The 18,772-nt window shown below is 34.0% G+C and overlaps 1 protein-coding gene across 2 annotated transcripts in view; it reads left to right on the plus strand.

Annotated features, from left to right (window-relative positions):
• Window positions 1–1,070: 1,070 nt before the first annotated feature.
• Window positions 1,071–18,772, plus strand: part of LOC134856725 (rhodopsin, G0-coupled-like) — a 46,686-nt gene continuing 28,984 nt past the window's right edge. For both annotated transcript variants that reach the window (XM_063872996.1, XM_063872997.1), the window contains exons 1-3: window positions 1,071–1,654; window positions 12,794–12,891; window positions 14,298–14,604. In XM_063872996.1, coding sequence (XP_063729066.1) covers window positions 1,332–1,654; window positions 12,794–12,891; window positions 14,298–14,604 — 728 coding nt within the window. In that variant the 5' untranslated portion in view covers window positions 1,071–1,331. The remainder of the gene's footprint in view (window positions 1,655–12,793; window positions 12,892–14,297; window positions 14,605–18,772) is intronic.

Below are 18,772 nucleotides of genomic sequence, written 5' to 3' on the forward strand. Positions count from 1 at the left end.
TCTCAAGTGATGCTAGGCTTTGATTTACCTCTATATTAACTGTGTTTAATTTTTATCTAAAAAATTACTCGCTAATCCAAAAGCTAATTGAAACCATTGAAAAATGTTCAAATTGCTTATCTAAAAACTGAAAATTCAACCTTTCAATTGTAGTTGCATGTTTGCGTCAATTTTATTGATCGGTTGTTCGTCCAAGTTTTTCTGGTGTAAAACGGCAAAAAAGGCTGGAAGAAAACTTTTAAGCAAGTGCCAGTCGCCATGGACTTTTTGTCCAAAAATGATTTTGAAAAAATGCTGAATTATAAAAGCATTTCACATTTATCATTTATCTCAGAAGGTATTTTTCAGCAGTCAGAAATGTCACTAAATCAATTAATGTAAACGTACTGTCATGTTCAATTGATTGACTGAGCTGCCCTGATAAAAGAACATTTTCCAGTCTTGTTTTTTTCCTGTTGGTAATTCATTAAAATTGTTCCCACCAATGATTGATTGACATATAACCCGAATGGTACCACCAGTTCATCTTCTAAAACGAAATAAAAAAGGCTTTTCAGAGAAATTGCAATTATCTTAAGTGTCGTGTTCCTTCACATGATTCCCGTTAACCTTCAGAGGTAAAAATTGCTGACCAATAATGAAATCCCAATTATAACCGATCTCCACAATTTATAATAACGTCGAAAGTCGCCAAGTACGGACTAATTTCTCAATAGAACATGCCTGATTTTTAATTGGAAACTATCTCCTCTCATGAAGATCTTCCGAGATTCTATTTTTGATGCTTTGAGGGGTTTTGAATTTAAATTCCCCTGAAATTACGGATCACGGCGTCCAATTAGTGCCAAAAACTTCCTCAAGGTACTTGCACTCCCCGTCTGAACAGACAAAATACCTCTGAGAAGTCGCGCTCTGATTGGCTCTTTGAGAAATGTCTCCTTTACTGGGGGTGTGTGGTTTGTGCCTCTCACGCTTTTACTGATCATTGTTCCTAATTGGTAGATCTTGGCGTTTATTTTTCCATTTGATATCCTTCGGGGCGCTAAATCCTTGGCATGTACCCGAAATATATTTTTTAACAACCTCTTACATCTTTTCAAGCTATTAAAAGCTTTTAGTCAACTGTTGGTTTATTAACCAATCACAAGCTACTTAAAATGTGAAAATGGAAAAAAGGCCTTTAAATTCTGCCTCAAGCTTGTATTTTAATTTTTATTCTTCTCAAATTGGATTGAAAGTCTAATTGTTTACTTCTGAGCAAACATCTTCATCTTTGAAAATCAAATCAAGTTTTTTATGTTCTTAGAATCAAAAATTTCAACTCACATGCTATGGGCAAATTAAATGCTACAGATTTCCTAGCTTCGACAGTGGTAAATTTTTCCCACGACTTTTCAGATTCCAAAACAAATTCCGAACTGTGGAAGCATTCCGAGTTTGAAGTCTACTTTCGTGGCTTTTGCATCATTAATGTCATTTCATTCTTCGTTATTGTCTCCTTTCTGTCCAAGCAGGCTGGGAACTTGAAGAACTTCACTTCCTACCGCATTTACTGCATAGCACTAGCCTGCAGTGACCTTCTGCTGTCGGTGGATGGATTCGTGGCCGTCTCTGAACTGGACTTCGCTTTTCATCAGGAATGGGCGTTGCAGCTGTGAGTAAACACATACAAATAAAAAAAAAGATATCCGGCTGCTGCGCATGTAGCACAGAAAGTTGCGTCATTATAAAAAGGTTCTTTTTGTCCGTATTGCCGTTCGTCCGTATGGTATGATGAAACAAAATATTTGATAATAATAGTAAATTAGGCATCTTTGACAACAGATTTTTTCAAAAAACTAATTCAAAACAAATTTTTAAAGATTTCTGAAATTTTCTAATTTTTTTGCGAACTTTTAAATTTTTTTTGAACACTTCATTCACTAGTGTTCTGAAACATGTTTTGAAACATATTTTGCTCGAATTTGAATAATTTTTTGTACTCAATCTATATGGTTTTTGTTTCGTTATCTTTGCTCGTTTTTAAATTGTCCGTGAAGTGAAGCTTAAGCTTCAAGAAATAGCAAAATATACGTTAAGCTCAATGTCCCAGCAGCTACGAAACCTCAAATATGGTCTAAAATGAAAATGATTGGCATCCGCATTTGCGATTTCAGATATGACCCTTCAAACTTATCAATGATCTACAAAAAGCACTCTATTCCACATCGACATCGCGTTTTTAGATGCCCAAGCAAAAAGAAATAAAACTGGTCGTATGAGCGCGTAATGAATATTCCTACAGCTCGAATGTGTCTGTAGTAGTTTTTGACAAAAACAATTGATAAAAATTTTTCAAATGAAAACGTGTTTGAACTTTTTGAAAATGTTTATCCACAAGAATTTCAAGTATAATTTGTGCCTTAGCAAAAGCTTATTTGGAACAAGTAACTTGCCTCAACTAAATTCGCGTTAGTATAAAACTCCAAATTGACATTTTTAAGTCACCCTATTTTCATGAAACTGACTGTGGTCCATTTCAAAAAAATTTGCCGGCTTATTATTGTCTGCTTATGTTTAGTCGGCTAAGTTGCCTTATTATAGAATTGTTTTTTTTTCTAGTTTTTTGACATTATAGTTGCTTTTTGTGTTCTGTTTTGGCTCTCCTGTTTGTCTTGTTACTAACCTTGACTTCGTTTATTTCCTTTTTTTTGTTTTGCTTAAAAACTGCATTCTGCCCAAATGGTTTCGGCCTATTTTATCGGATTAGTGGCCTAATTTCGATTCCTTTCAACGGAAACATTTTTATGCTCATCTCTGGATCGCACAAAATACTAAAAATCTTAAAAGAAATCATAGTGATCATAGAGATCTTAAAAGAAATGACACCAGTTTTTTAAGCTTTTTTTTCAGTTTCTTTCGGCTTGATGGGTTTCGGCCTATGTTATAGCCTGTGTTTTGAGGGTGAGGGGACTTATTAAATTTTCATAAGTCTTAAGTCTTCTTGATTTTTTTTCGGCTTAAAGGGTGTCTTGTCTGTTAAGGCATTTTCGGCTTTGTTACCGCCGCTGGGTACCTTATCGTCCGATGCTACTTTCACTTTATATTGTCTTGGCATGTTATTGTTTCAGAACTAGCCTTATTCATTCTGATAGATCTAGTTTTTTTTCGACATTTTCGGTTTTTTGTTTCATTTTTTTCTTGTTTTGTATCGTAAGTGGTGCGAAGCTCAGCTTCGCCTCTGTGTTAAAAACTTCTGTAGAAAACACCAAACACAAAATTCTTTTGAAAGTCGAAACGCCATGACTGCTCGTATCAACCTGAAACCTTTTTTTGCGACTGCCCATTAAACAGGCTTGAGTAGTTTTTGTTAAAAACAATTTGAATAGAAATTTTTGATTTTTTTTTCTGATTTTCATGTGTCAAAATTGTTAAAATGACAAATTTCAAATCCGCAAACTTACGAACAATAGCAGCTTTTTATTTTTAATATTTGAATCTAAAGTATCAATAACTTCAAATGTTATTAGAAATCATTAAAAAAAGCTGCTTTGCAGATATAGTCAAATTTAATTCGAGAAAATTAAGCTGTTAGCTAGTTTTTGGTTTACGCCACAACAGCCTCATAAATTATCGTTTCGATTGCCTGGGGGAGCAGCCTACTTTCATGCGTGCCGCTTAGCATGCGACTGCTAGCGCGGTTGCCTATATAATCGCTTTTTCAGCCTAATTCTAAAGCGGGTTTGCAAAGAAGTTCGATCCAATTTTTCTTGAGATTATTGAACCAAATTAACGAGAATTTCTTGAGAGTGGGTTGAGGGCTGAATGAAATGCAAGATTTGTAACTTTTTTGTTTCCTCCCTGATGACTGAAAATTGAAACGATAATTGAAGTGTCATAGAGATTGGATTGAATACTTTGCTGTGCAAATTGTTTGCTTTGGGGTTTTATTACCACTGTTACTCATTAGAGAGAGTTGTGTCTGTGAGGAGATGCGTCTGTTTCCTTTTTCCCTTTTTCATTTCCTTGCCTATTTCGAAAAGCTCTCCAGAATCCTCCCACGCCGAATAACTACCCTGCCTTTTTCAGTGATAAACTTGTGAAGACTGATGATATACGGTTTCTGTGCATTCCCATCAGTCCCGGTTTTTGTTAAAATCATTGCATAGTTTAGTTTTTATACTTGCACTTGTCTATTGAATTGAGTATGGATTTTGTTAACTATATGCTCCTTTATAATACCTTGTAGCGAATTGCCCCCCTTCAAGATGCCTGAGCATTTTAGATTTCAAAGCTGATTTTTGCTCTCATTTGATCGATAGTTTATTTTTTTTTGCGTTTTGAATTTTTTTAGGAAGTGCGTTGGTGTTTGCAATGTTTGAAAAGAAAACCGATTAAGTTATTTCGAAAAGTCTCGTGCAGATTCGCCAACTCTCTCAATATAGGATGCAGTTTTTCCGAATGATTTTCTTACTAATTTGGGTGACTTCAATGCCAATTTTTATCTTGGTTCCGATAACCAACCCCCTGAGTTTACCGTCTTCTATTTTTGGCTCTGAAACACTAGAAATTGTCAAATAATCTTTCGCAATAGTCGCTGATACCTTACACCACAGAAATTTTGAAAAATATAGCTTTCAATTTTTTAGCTTCTGCTGTTGAAATTTTTTTCGGCCAAAAAGTCACGTTTTTTTTGTCGCGTGCTCGCAGTCAAGTTTCGTGTATTTTGGCGTCGCCATAAATTGGTTCTGATGAAGTCTTACCAAAAGAAGGATCTTTTGTGTGGCCAGGAGATCGAATCCCTGAAAAAAAGCGTCCCTCCAATTCTGCTACTGGCTTGTAAAACGCTCATTGAAAAAATTTTCTTCTTCAATTGAAACTTTGCTGCGGGTTATACAGTGCCGTTCGCAGGAATTTGTGATGTGTGAGGGTGACGGGAGGTTTTCTGAACAATTTAATCGACTTTTTCTTAGGTAATTCATTTTCTATTTTTGGAGGGGTTTCCTCTAAAACGTTGCATATGAAAAGCACCTTTAGAACGTTTCTAGGGTTAGTCAGCCAGAAATGACTGTCGTAAAAAGTGCGAAGAGCGGATCTTTGGAGAATTTGGCGACCAGAAGGAGAACTACTTGTGTCAACTACTTATGAACTACTTAGGTCAAAGGAGAACTACTTGTGTCATAACAGAGAATATAGTTCAACTGCTCTAGTCAATGTGAAATTTAAATACCGAAATACATTTTGTAGTCTCAATTTATGTTTCATTCAAATATCATAAAATGGGTTTGAATTTTTCTGTGTTCAAATATGCGTTGATAAGTGTTTTCCGCAATGGTGGTATTCAGCTAAATGCAATTTATCTTTGAAGTTTTGTTTTTTCTTTTTAAACCTTTCCTACGTTTCTTTTTGAAGTTAATGGAACCATTGCACCCGCCAACCAGAAAATAAAAGGCGTTTTAGAGAAATTAACCCGTTGGCAACCAACGACAGGATAGGTCCTGCTATCCGCTGAGTTAAACGTTGTGTAGTGTTGCTGCACTCTCTTCTGATGGCTGAAAATTTTTGAAGCATATATTACTTGCCTCAATTCCGAATGCTTAATTGAATGCAGATTAATTCGCTGCGCGATGTTAACTTCTGTCACGAGATTTAAATCGGGTTAAGAATTCTCTAGGAATGTGGTAAAACTATGTCTCGCAGGATTTCACCGCTTTTCTTAAATCTCGGCTGTAAAGTAAAAAGTTTTTTCTTTCATATTTTCACTAAAGCAAATGAGCAGAGCAAAAAAAAACGAGTAAATAGTTCTGAAGTCAAAAATGAATTTTCTTGGAAAAACAAAAAGTTTTTGAAGCTTTAGTCAGCCCTTTATTGTTGTTTTATCATGCACTTGCAACGATAAACGTAGTCAATTAAAGCAATGATCAATGTTTACAAGCTTAAGTTCTTTCTCCTTTTTTCATACACGCAGAAACGGGCACAATTTTCAAAAAAGACTTTTTTCCCTTTTTTTTAATTACAGTGATTGGAACTTTGTGTGCTAATTGCACAGAGGCAAAATTTTTACCGTTCAAACATAACAATTAATTTACTTTGGAATCCATATTTTTGGAATGTCGAAAAAATGCACTTTTTTGTCAATATGCGTTAGTTTGATGTTGAATAAAGCATGAATCCATCATAAAGTTTCTCAGGATAGTTTTGATCTTCATCATTTTGTCATCAAGGTCGTAATTTGCGATATTCGTGCTCCTAATTTTTTCTTCCACAAGATCCACGTCAAATATTCAGTCTCAATGAAAATGCGAAAAATCATGCTTCGCCTTGACCTTGTCTTAACAGGAATTCTCGTCTTTTATATCGACTCCAACTTCATCTTTCAACAATTAAACACCATATTAACAATTTCATCTACATTGGTTTATGCAGATTGTCGGACCTGTAGCGTCAATTTATCAAAGTTTACATGCTGAAAATAGCGGTTATAGTGGCATACCGGAAGGCTGTAGGGTTTTTTGTGAGTTTCGCGGCTTGCGAATGTTTTTCGATCTTTTCTTTTGTAGGATCAGTTTAATTAAATTTTGGAGCTTCCCGAACAGTAAATAGGCCTCGATATGCCAAGAATTTTGCTCTGCCTGTCCGAAATGAATTTTTTTAGCGGATATTTGAAATATTTGAAAAGTCCGACAAAAAAGGTTTGAGTATGTTCGAGTGTGTTCAAAAAATAAATGCTTGTGTTCGATAAAAAAACCGTTTGTTTTTGATGGGCGCTCCTGAAAATCAGTTTATGTAATAAGCGTTCTCAAAAAAATTCCGGCTACCACGACGAAAATTGATGCTATAATCTATTACCAGGGCTGGACGGGTTTAGCTTGCAAAAACGGATGCAGAATTTTTTTTTACCAAATAGGGACAGGTTAGCTTGCCAATAGTGGATGCCATAAGCTATTATCAAATTAAGGTTCCTTTGGGCGGTGAGTGAATTGAATTCCCGACGAAAAGTACGAAGAACGTACTCCTTAACTGCGCTGGTGGTAGTGCGCTGGTACTGCGCTGCTTTATTATTTTTATGCTCAAAAATATTTGATCAAGCTTAGATATGATGTTTTTACTTTTTAAAGTCCTTTTTTAAAAGAATTTTTGTGCCTTATGGCTGGAAAACAAGTTTTAATTAAGCGCCGAGCTATAAAATTTTACGACCAAGGCGAATATTTCTGATGAAATTCTCTTGATGTGAAAAGATAAAAAAAATCTAGAAAGCATGTTCAAAATGTTTATGATTATGTTCAATTTAGTTTTCCAGGAAAACCTCTCGCTAAATTTCAAAATGTTGCTGGCTTAGACCGCTCCTGAACTTGATTTAAAAATTATTTCAGAAAAAATCGAAGTTAAGCAATTTTAAGGAATAGTTTTCTTATGATTTTTATTGATCTCAGAAGTTCAGGATTGGACTAGGTGTTAATAAATTAATGATGCGATTGGTAGCTTTGTTTATTTTTCAGAAAACAATTTTGGTCTAACTGTAGCTCATTTTTCGGAACACGTTATGCATAGAAAACTGCGTGTCTAATTTAAATTTGTTTTTGTTAAGCTGACACATGCGAAAGGGTTAAATATTTTAGTGGCTAGAAAGAAATTCTTCAAAATTTCAAAAATTGTTTTAGAGGTGAACAATCAATTCATTAGATAAAACGACGAGGCACAATTGCTTAATTGCGCTTTTCAGAATTCACTTGACGGCAAGGGAGATCAGTCCGTTTTTTGATAAATGTTCATGAATTTTTCATCAGTTTCTTTTTCGAGATTTGACAAAACCCTAGAATGACCATAATTTTGCGGTAACGCAGGATAACTGTTGGTTAAACATTTTGTGTATGGTCGTTTTGTGTATGGTCGTTTTTGCCTACACCCTGAATTTTAGCATATATCGGCGACGAAGCCACCTTTAGGAAAAAGTACTTTGGCAGAAACGTAAAGAGTTCTTGCATATGAAACTCTTGCATATGAATTGAGTTGATTTAATCATCTGTTTTTCAATTTTTTTTTTGTACAAAAAACCCCGGTCTTCTTCTAAAAGTACTAGTTAAAAATTGAATTTTCAATTGAGCACGATTTAAAAAAATCCTATAAGTCATTAAATGTCCTCATTCCATACGTCAAAATGCCATCTATCAAAAACTCCTTTTTCGTTTGACCAAAATGCCCGTTAAAAACCGCTTAGTTTTGATGAGAAAACCACCTGAGTGAGTCTCGGAAATTTAATCACCCTTGCGATGAGCAAAGTTTGCCATCGGTTATTAGCCTAATTTTCCCGTAAATAGTTTTTTTCTCAGAATATTCAAAATATGAAATGGTAAACGTAGGTTCAACTCATAATGAATTCACTTTTATTTGCGTCTCCTGTAGACTTGGTCCAGAGGTAACGACTACGTCTCTAAACTGGCATGATCTGTTTTTTTTTAAACGAGAATTATTCAGCATAAAAAAACAAATTGTCGGCTTGTTATTTCGTAATTTTTGTTTTTTTTTGCTTAAAAACTTTATTCTGCGCAATTGATTTTGGTTTCTTTCATTGGCTTAGTGATCTAACTTTGAGTCGTTTCAATTGAAACCTAATATTTATGCTCACATCTGGATCGCTCAAATTGTTAAAACCGATTAATTCAAGATAGAAATTATAGTTCAAGTTTTTCATGGCATTTTTTTTCTTTTTTCTTGGCTTGATAAGTTTCGGCCTATTTTATATCAGCTTAATGGCCGCATTCTGTGTCTCAATGTGCGTGTATAAGTTTTGAGGGCAAAGGGGACTTAATAATTTTCTATTAGTTTTACACTTTTTCTTTTCGATTTTTTCGGCTATTTTTTTTTCAAATATTCCTTCTGAATATGATGCACAAACTGAGTTTTCAGTTATTCACTGAATAGTTTGTTTCTGGCCATTGGGTAAAAAAATGTTGTGTTAGATGGTGAGGCATTATGAACATACCATTGAGGGCCTGAACGAATATTTAATCACAATCAAATTGAAGTTTTTAAAAGGAGCAAATTGTAGTTAAGGATTCGGAGCTACGTTTGAGCGCAACTCGGCAGGAAATCTAATACGATAAAAGCGGTTCTATTTTAAAATATCATCCTTGATGTCATATGATTAATTTTTTTTTTTCACGCTCGAAATGTTTAAAAAATGATCAAAATCAAAATGAGCGATTTATTTTTGTACGCTCATTTATATATGCAGTGTAATTATTGAAAAAAAGTTGCAGCGAACAATAACATACCCCCAATTTTTTTAAAATCCTTTCTGAAATTGCATTGCTTCAATCTGAAAAAAAAATTTTGCTTAGACAATGCCAGCGGAGTCAAAAAAGATGTTTGTATCTATTTTAGTTTTTATGTCCACGCTGTTTTATTTTAATTTGGGAGAACTTTTAAATCGATTAAAAATTTCCAACGAATTAACATCCTCTCCCCTGATATGTCTAAAGAGATGTTAACTTAGTTTTAAGTTTGAATTTCAACCAAACAGATTCGAGTATTTTACCAGCTGTGCGTGTCAGTTTTGGTCCCAACTAAGTAGTGGATTCTAAAAAAATAGTTTGCGTTTTCTAAGAGGCTAGTTCCAGTTTTTTTTCGTGTATCGCTTTCAAAAAAGAAGGAAGTTTTCACAAAAAAAAATTTCAAACCATTTTCATTTTTATATTATGTCACTTTAAAAATATACAAAGGCAGTCAGGTCAGTTGGAAATTTCCCTTGATACTAGCAGCTCCGCTTATTTTTTAGATTTAAACATGAAAAATTAACTTTTTTGTTTTTTTTAACAAGAAATTTATTGGAAACATTTTAATTTACATCAAAATGAGCTCTAATTATTCTCAATATTCAGAATTACATCTATAGTTATCCTAGTTCATGTTTGTTGTTCTCATTTTCAATAGCTTCAAAAAAAACTGAGAACAATAACACTAATTATCAAAAGACAGTTTTTTTGGTGTTTAAGTATTGAGTCTGAAATTATTGCAAGTAACAAAGGATTATTAACTCACTTAAAAAATAAAGCATTTGTTTCTCAAAAAAAAGTTTCTTAGAGCAACTAATGTTGGTAGGTACTATTTACTATTTACTATTTATTAGATTGCCCGGCTGTTATAGGCTGAAACACATTGCACCACTTTGTCACTACAAGTGTTTAATTGTTTTTATTCTCGTTTTTTAAGGCTGATTTAATTAATAGGACAAAACTTATGAAACATGATACTTGAAGCCTGTTTCTCTTTAACAATGAGATATCAAAAAATTCCGTAGATACTTTATACAGAAATATTTTAGCAAGATTTTCAGAGTTTCGGTTCACTTCAAAAGTGCCGAAGCACAAGATTGCCGAACAAATAAAAGGTATTCAAGAGTACCCAAAATTTACAAAAAGGACTCTTACAAGGGCCAAGGCAATTTTTGAAAAAAAAGAAATTCCCAGTATCTGACAAGACAAAGCTGCAAAAATAGATATAATTGTGGGTGCGTAAAAAAAACAAAGGTCCCTGAATTACAACAAATCATCACGAGTCGAACTGCATTTAGTTAATTGTAAGCGGGTTCGGCTACAGGCCAAAACAGATTTGTCACGGAGTCAGCAATATTGCTACTTTTCTTTGATTCTTCTCGCTGTTCTGAATTCCACGATTGAGAAACTGAAACACTATACTGCTCAAAAAACAGCAGATTCTGCGGAATTCGCAAAAAAAAATTGCGGAATCCGGAACAGCTTGAGGAGTCCTCAAACAGATAATAATTTGTGTGTACAGTCAAATTGCGCTGTCGTAGATCCCGCTACGATCAGCGGAATCCTCAAAATGTGAGCAGAATCCGCAAATTCAAAGCGGAATCTGCATACAGGAGCATACAGCGGCTTAGAGCACCAAATTTTCTTTCAAAAGTCTTCGCCGCCTGCGTCTGTGATATTAAGACTGCCCTGCCCGCCCTTGGGCAGCTTAAGTCCAGAAGCACTCAGAACACTTTTAATCGCAATGTTCTTCACTAAAATTGAGATAATGTCTTTTAGATTGGTTAAAGTAGTTTTTGAAAAACAATTTTCGATGCTGTTTGTTCTCAACCTTCAGCAGACTGATTAAATGATTTTTTTTTGTGTGTGAAGATTTCACCTTTCGTTCGTTTGGATCAAAATCATTTGCTCGACTCTGTGAATTGATTAATCTTAAACACACTTGAGAAACAGAGTCGAAAAATGTCAAAGATGTTGATACAAAAAAGTGAAACAAAAAAGCAATTCATTAAGACAGGGGATCGACTACACGATCTGAAAATCTCAAAGTGAACGCCTTACCACCATGCTAAGTGCCTCTATATAGTTCTAATCCTAATTGGAGCCTATTTGGTTATGTACAGAAACCCACTAATCCCAAGTAATGACTTTGCTTATTCGGTGTTACGCTGTGATGTTCTTCCAAGTTATTATCCCAAAACTAGCTTGCTGGGGACATTTATCCCAAATATAATGGTTACATCCACAATTTTAGTTAATCAACGATTCGGGATTTGTTCATGACATTTGTTGTTTTCTTGATTTTGAATTCCGTTTTTGCTATATACTTATTCTGGCTTTAGCTTTAATTGTTTATTCAAGAACTGGTTGTGCCCAGTTTATTAAACATTGTTGTAGAGTTGTCCGGACTCCTCTTAAATATGCAGAATCTTCTAAAACTTTGTTGATTCCACTTATAATTTGCAAATTTTTGCGTACATTTGCGGAATCCGGAACAACTAGCTATAATCGCTCGTTGCAAAATCCGCAAAAAAAAACAAATGTGCCGATAAAGTTTACGTTCTGTGTATTTGTACGTTGAATTCAATTACATTAAAGAACCTGATTACAGACTTTTCTCTGAAATTCAGTGACCTACAGAAACCAAATTTGGCGCCTACCCAGTGCACAGTTTGGCCTCGTAATGATTTAAAAAAACAAATGAAAGTTTGCTTTATTTATCACTTTTTAGCAGCTAAAATAGGTCTGTTTTATTATAAAAATAGACACTGTTCAGTTTGAATTTTGCTACTTTTAGACAATATATCTTTTGTTAGGATGAGAAAAACGCTAATTTGATATAATTTTGAAAAATGGAGCTGTAATTTTGCAATTTTGAACAAAAAAGTTCAGTCAAAGACATCTTTTTAAGATACATGTTTCACCATTACACTTTTGAGAACATCTAAGCAAATTTTACTTCATTCTTTTTTTGTCTAATTGAACACAATTTGAGAAAAATGTCTTTGAAGAAACCAGGTTTTTTGTTTTGTCCGTATAATTTCAATCAGCTTCGAAACATAGCGTTCGGTTTTTGCATTCATCGATAATACTGTCTCTTTCATCATGAAAATAGCCCCGTCTTTCTTATTTCGCAAAATAAAAATTGCAAAACTGAGCAAAATAAGACTTTATTTTGTAGTCTCTAAAACCAGTCTGGAAATCAGACTGCAAAACCAGACCATAAATCAGTGAAGATTTTAACTTAAGGCAAATCTCAGTTTAGGTGAAAATTATCCCCCAACTAATTAAGTGAGCCATCCATCTCCTTCTAACTTAAGACAAATCTCAGTTCAAGTGAAAACTATCCCCCAACTAATTAAGTGAGCCATCCATCTCCTTTATGAATTAGTTTTTCGAGAGAGTGTTAATCTGATCTGTAGTCTATTTTAAATGACACAGTAATTTGGCAGCCATTGGAGGTTTGACACCAAGCTGTCACTTGGGCAGAACTTATTTGACCTCTACTTGATGAAAATATGTCTTTGTTTTTATTTCAGGGAAGCAGCGATAATGATGTTTGCAGGATTATTTTCCCTGAATAATCACGTCGTGATAGCTTGTGAACGACTTCAGGCAACGATGATTTCCAGGCCAAGTAAGAGTGAACAAATTTATCAAACACTGACATAAACAGGAAATTAGCTCCGCCATGGGCGCTTTTTCCCGGTGAGGTCTCGATATAATCATTGTAATCTGATTTCCTTGATGGCCAAATTTTCTGCCTTCTCTAAAATAGAAGAGAGTTTGCTAAGAATCTATTTTTGGAAAAGTCGGTTGTAGTTAAAACAATTTTTTTTACTTCAAATTTTTTTAATGGTTACTCAACTGTAGACTTCGTTTCGATTGGAAAAAATGCAATCAAGTTTTTTCTGAGTTTTCTCTTTGCCATATTTCTTGTTTTTAGCCCCATGGATGACTAAAAAACAGTGTTGATTCAACTTTGAATCAGCTTTGTTTTTAGCCCCAAAAACAGTGCTGATTCGAAGTATCTGATCACAACTACTAAAACATGAAATTTTAAGCGCGTTTCTCTCAAATTGGGTTAAACTTAAAATAAATAAAAACAAAACCGTTTCAGAATTTCACTAGCACTATTATGGCGCAGTACGTTTTGTAAAACTTTGACCCAAAGTTTCACCATTAAACGGGCCATTTTTGGCCCGATGTGTTTGATCATTACTTGCGAGAAAACTGCTGTTTCAATTTGTAAATAAACTTAATCAAAATGGTTCCCAACCAAACAAAATTTAAGAAGGGTTAAATGCGTGAAAATCATCAAAATTTTTTTTCCAGACAATGAAATGTACAATTGCAAAATAGACGATTTACTTTTTGTTGGGTTGAGAAAAACGCTAATTTTGATATAATTTTTTCCATAGCTGTTTCTTGCGTCATTTTTAATCAAACAAATAGAGCTTTTGTCTTTATTACTTTTATTCTTAAAAAAAGAATTAATTCAATTTGAGTAAATGCGTTAAATTTTCAGTTTTATTTGTTTTGAGCGGATAATTTAAATAAACATTGCAGCACAAAAGGTTCCGACCACAGTTCTTTCTGAAAAAACGTATTTAAAATCGTTTTTTAACCCAATTTCAGTCGTTTTTTGTTCGGACTGGAACTAAAACAGTGTTGAACAAGTGTATTTGCTTAAAATATCTTCAGTTTTTTTTTTCAAAAGAGAATTATCACGGAAATTTTTCGTGTGCTTTTTTTCAGATTCTTTTGGCAGATTCGCTTCACTGCATTGGCATAAAAATCAAAATTTTCTAATCGGCTTTCCTACACACTGACGAGAGTTCTTAAAATTGTATAAAGTTGATCGAACCACGATTGAAGGAACTAATATGATAAATTGCTCCGCTCCATCCGACGTTTAATCGTTTTACTTGATGTTCGTGAAAAAAAAGTTTTTAGAAAATTCTGGAAAACCGGACATACGTCTAATTCATGAAATTATGTAATACATGAAAATCTGAATTGTGATTTTAATTGTGTGTTTAGATCGTGCCAGAATACGCCTCCAGGCGCGAGTTAACGGGAATGCACTACTAGTGGTCCTCGGATCTCTCGTAATGTCTCTAGTGTGGACCCTTCTAGCCAGCTTCTGTCAGGGTCCTGGGTTCGCCCTGGACAGTTCTGGACAGAGTTGGGGTCTCAACTGGCGCACTGATACGGTCAAGAGTCTGGTATACATTTGGATGTTGATGGTGTTTGAATTTGGCATTCCCATTGTCATTGTGGTGTACGTGTACGTGAAGATTTGGCTGGTCATTCGCAATGGAAAATTCCCTCACCAGATGACGCCAAGGTCAGAAAGTTTTAATAAAGCTACAACTTATATGTATTGCCCATTACAATCAGCTAGTCTTTTTTTTAAACTGCCACGACCTTTCCAGCTAATTACGCTTACGATTAGCAAGCGTTATCAAATCGTAACATAAACTTTGTTTCGGGTTAACAACTTGTATTAACAGAATCACTTGCATCTTGGTTCATAATGATTTTGAACTTCTATGCGTGTCCGACACTAAGCCTGGATGGGAAGAATACGCCTGGGACGCCCAAGGTTCAAATCTGATCAGGAAATTTTTTAGCGAGCTGGAAATATTCTTTTCCAAAAAAACGTCGGCCTATAGCTTGTCTGCTTATGTTTTGTCGGTTTGTTAGCATTGACTTCTTTTATTTTCCTATTTTTTGTTTTTTTTTTGCTTAGAAAGTATATTTGGCTTCAACGATTTCGGCTTATTTTATTGCCGAAATCGTTGCCGAAATTTTATTACCGAAATCGATTTCGGCTTATTTTATTGGCTTAGTGGCCTAATTTTGGATCATATCAAGGAAAGCGTACGTTTTTTGCTTTATTTTGGATTGCACAAAATGCTGAAAATCTTATAATAGAATTTATAGTTCAAAATTTTTCCTAAAAATTTTTTATTTTAGATTCTACATTCGCTTCATTGGCTCAGTTGCCGCTTGTAAATTAAGTTACAATTTTCATTAGCTGCCATCAATTATGTTTCTGGGCCTGTTTTCCGCAAAGGGAACATTTTTTTAGTTGTGGTTTTTCGAAGTTTTTTTTCAACTTTTGCTTTAGTGACTTTCTTTTACTGTCTACTAGCTTGCACTGCTCCTTTATGTTGTATCGCAAGTGCTGAGACGCTCCACTTCGCCTTTGTGTTTTACCAATTAATACGCCCTTAAATCAAACAATTGTCGTGATTGAATTGAGATTTTTTTCAAACTTCTAAACCCGTAATTTGTAGAGCCCGTTATTCGTAATTTGTAGAGAATACAAAATTTTACAAATTACGAAAATCTAAACCCGGGATACCCGTCCATGAGATTCCATCCTTGGAGCCAGGCCTGGTCAGGGGAAAACCATGTCAAACAAGTGCAGAGATTGCCCTGGAATTCCTTGAGTTTTAACTTTACACATGTTTTTGAATACACCCGGAAACAAAACAGACCAAATGATATAAGAATTACCATAGGTTATTTGGAAAAAATCTCGCTGATAAACTGCTTTTGTAGATTCACCATTGAAAGTAAGTTGTGAAATTTTCACTTAATTATGGTAATAAAAACAGTTTTTTGTAGCTAGATGGTTTTTATCTCAAAAAACAAAGTTTCTAAATTTTCAATACGCTTTTCCGTTATTATTAAGTTTATCTTATCGTTGAAAAACAAGAAAATTTAATTGTAGCTCCACGCAAAACGTTCATTTTGGTTTTTGTTTTTTTTGTGCAAAACTTTCGAGCCTGAACTATGTTATACACCAAAAAAAAACTATATTTTGCGTAAAAAACTCTTTTTTTTTCAGAAAATGTTTGTGTGAGTCTGAAAGTGACTTTGAGGCAGCTAAAAAATATGTAAAAGCTGCTTAAAAAGTGCTGCTTCACACCTGTTTTAAGGGGTTTTTGTTTTAGATTTCCTGGCAGGGTCCCTGGATTGACCCTGACAGGAAGTCCAGGATTGCCCCGGACTCTTTAAGTTCCTGGCAGAAAGTCCAAGGTTTTCCCCCGGCTATGTAACCCAAAAAAACTGCTAATAATTCGGAGCTACATTTATTGAAAAAAAAACCATTTTGCTTAAAAGAAACAAGAAATTAGTTATTTATAAATTTCATTTGTTTATGGTTCATGAAAGAACTGCTGTTACAAATTCAGATTAACTTTCTCAAAAACGAATCGATTTTTAATTGGCCGAAAAAAAACTACTTAATTTCGTGAGTTTTCTATTCAAGCACCTTTTTTTCTTTAAAAGATAGATGAAATTTTTTCTACGTTTTCAATTAGAGGAGCCACTGATGGCCGCCTCCCGCATTGGTGCTCACGCACTTGCTCATAATATTGCGAAAGTACAAAACTTTGCAAAACAGAAATTCTTTCTGATCCTGGAAAAAGATGAAAAATTATATATAATCCCTTATAAATGATTCAAATTGGAGATAAACCAGTTACAAAAAATGGAAAATTAGACCATTATAAATGATTAAAATCAGTTATAAGTTATTAATTTAGCTGTTCTTTTCAAGTGGTCTTAATGCACCATGAATCAATTATAATCAAAACTCTCTGCAATTTCATAGAGATAGTTTACGAATTTACAATATAATTGAATAATAACCATGTGCGCGTAGTGCGGCTTGTGCTTCGAGTCTCTATCTAATATATAAAATCTAAAATATCTAATGGGAACTTTAAAAGAAACAGTTTCTTGTCATCAAATTAGAAATTGCTCTTTAAGTTAAATAAATTTATCAGTTTTTGTATGTTAGAGCTGTTGCAATTTAGAGTTTTCTACTTATTGCAATTTTTGTTAATTAAATTTTTTGATTGGTCGAAAAAATCTAATGGTTTTGCTTAATTACATTCTTCAAAAACTGCTTCTTTTTTTTAAACAAAGAAGAAGTAATTATTATGTGGATACGTTAAATTTTGAAACAGTTAGTTTTCTTATTTTAAAAACCTGTTCAACAAAATAATTTTCCCACACTATTAAACAGCGATAAATTTTGGGTCTCATGCACTAAACGACCCAAAATTAGTATTTCTACATAGAACTAAAAATTTCTGTGGTTGAATCTGATTGGCTAATTCAACAACGCGTACTTCACTTCAATTAAAACTTCAAGCTGATAAAATTGTTAGCCGAAATTACTAAAACCTAAGAACTTTTGTTCTGTTAAAACCATTTCACAAAACTTTTCTTGTCTGTCAAAGTTTCACAATTGACGTGAAATTAATGTTATTATGTGACGAAGTTTTACATTTTCTTTAATTTCGGCTAAAGTTTTAATCTATTGGAAACGTTGACTGAAACGCCTGATCTTGTTGATTGAGTTTGATTGGGCCAATCAGACTCGACCGTATAACTTTCAGTTCAAGTTATACAAACATTGATTTTGGGCCGTTTAGTGCATAAGACCCTAATTTTTCAACAAATTTATTTTTTAAATCATGATAATTCGTTTGGATCTTTTCTGTTATGCGGTCCACAATTACAAAAACCTTGAATGAGCTATATTTGAGTTCAGATCTCCAATCTTTTTGAACTCAGATCGAAGTTTCGGATTTCTTTGGCACTAATTGATTTCATTCAATAAGATTTTGGCATTTTGATCCAATTTTCATAATAGCAAAAAGATGATTTTTGGGCCGTATAACAGAAAAAAATTCATTTATCCAAATTATTTTGAAGCTTTCGATATGAAGCAGTATTTGGATCCAAAATTTGGCTTGAAATTTCTATTTTTGCAATTCGACATGATATCAGGCACCCACTTTGTAGATCCAAACACTATTCATTAAATCTAAGTAGTAAATCTGACTACTACAGATAAAATTAGTAAATCTGACAATTGAACCAGAAAGTAGTAAATCTGTCGAAGTAAGGCAGTACAAGCCGAAGTACAACAGTGCCGAAAAAAAATTAGTTCAACAGTGCCGAAAATGAAAACTTAGTTCAACAGTTTCGAAAATATGAACAAATTTCAACATATTAAGTGCGGCAATAAAAAATTAAGCGGTGAACGTTTACAATTTTAAGTGACCTTTAAAGATTTTGAGCAAGAAAATTTGCAATTTAGACGTTTTGGCGCCAAAATAATTGTTAAGTTTACAGTTGCAGACATTTTAGCGCCGAAATTGTAGTGATTTTCTTAGATAATTAGCGGCAGTAATTTACCGCTCCTGAGAAATTGCGTTTAAATTATTCTGAAATTTCCCCCTCTTTTTTGGCGCTGTTGTACTTCGGCACTGTTGAACGCCCCCGTCGAAGTATGTTCCAAATCTCGTACAGTACTGATTTTATTTACCAGCACAAATAACGAAGAAAATTTCACGCCTGTTTTCCGTAGTTTGTTGCTGATACGCTCGAGTTCTAGAACTGCGACTTTGTTTTTTACGCGAATTGAAATCAAACAATTACATACTTTTTCTCTGAATTAAACAGAAATTTCCAGCAAAATAATTATC

This window comes from Symsagittifera roscoffensis, chromosome 1 (genome assembly GCF_963678635.1).
Source record: "Symsagittifera roscoffensis chromosome 1, txSymRosc1.1, whole genome shotgun sequence".
Lineage (NCBI taxonomy): Eukaryota > Metazoa > Xenacoelomorpha > Acoela > Convolutidae > Symsagittifera > Symsagittifera roscoffensis.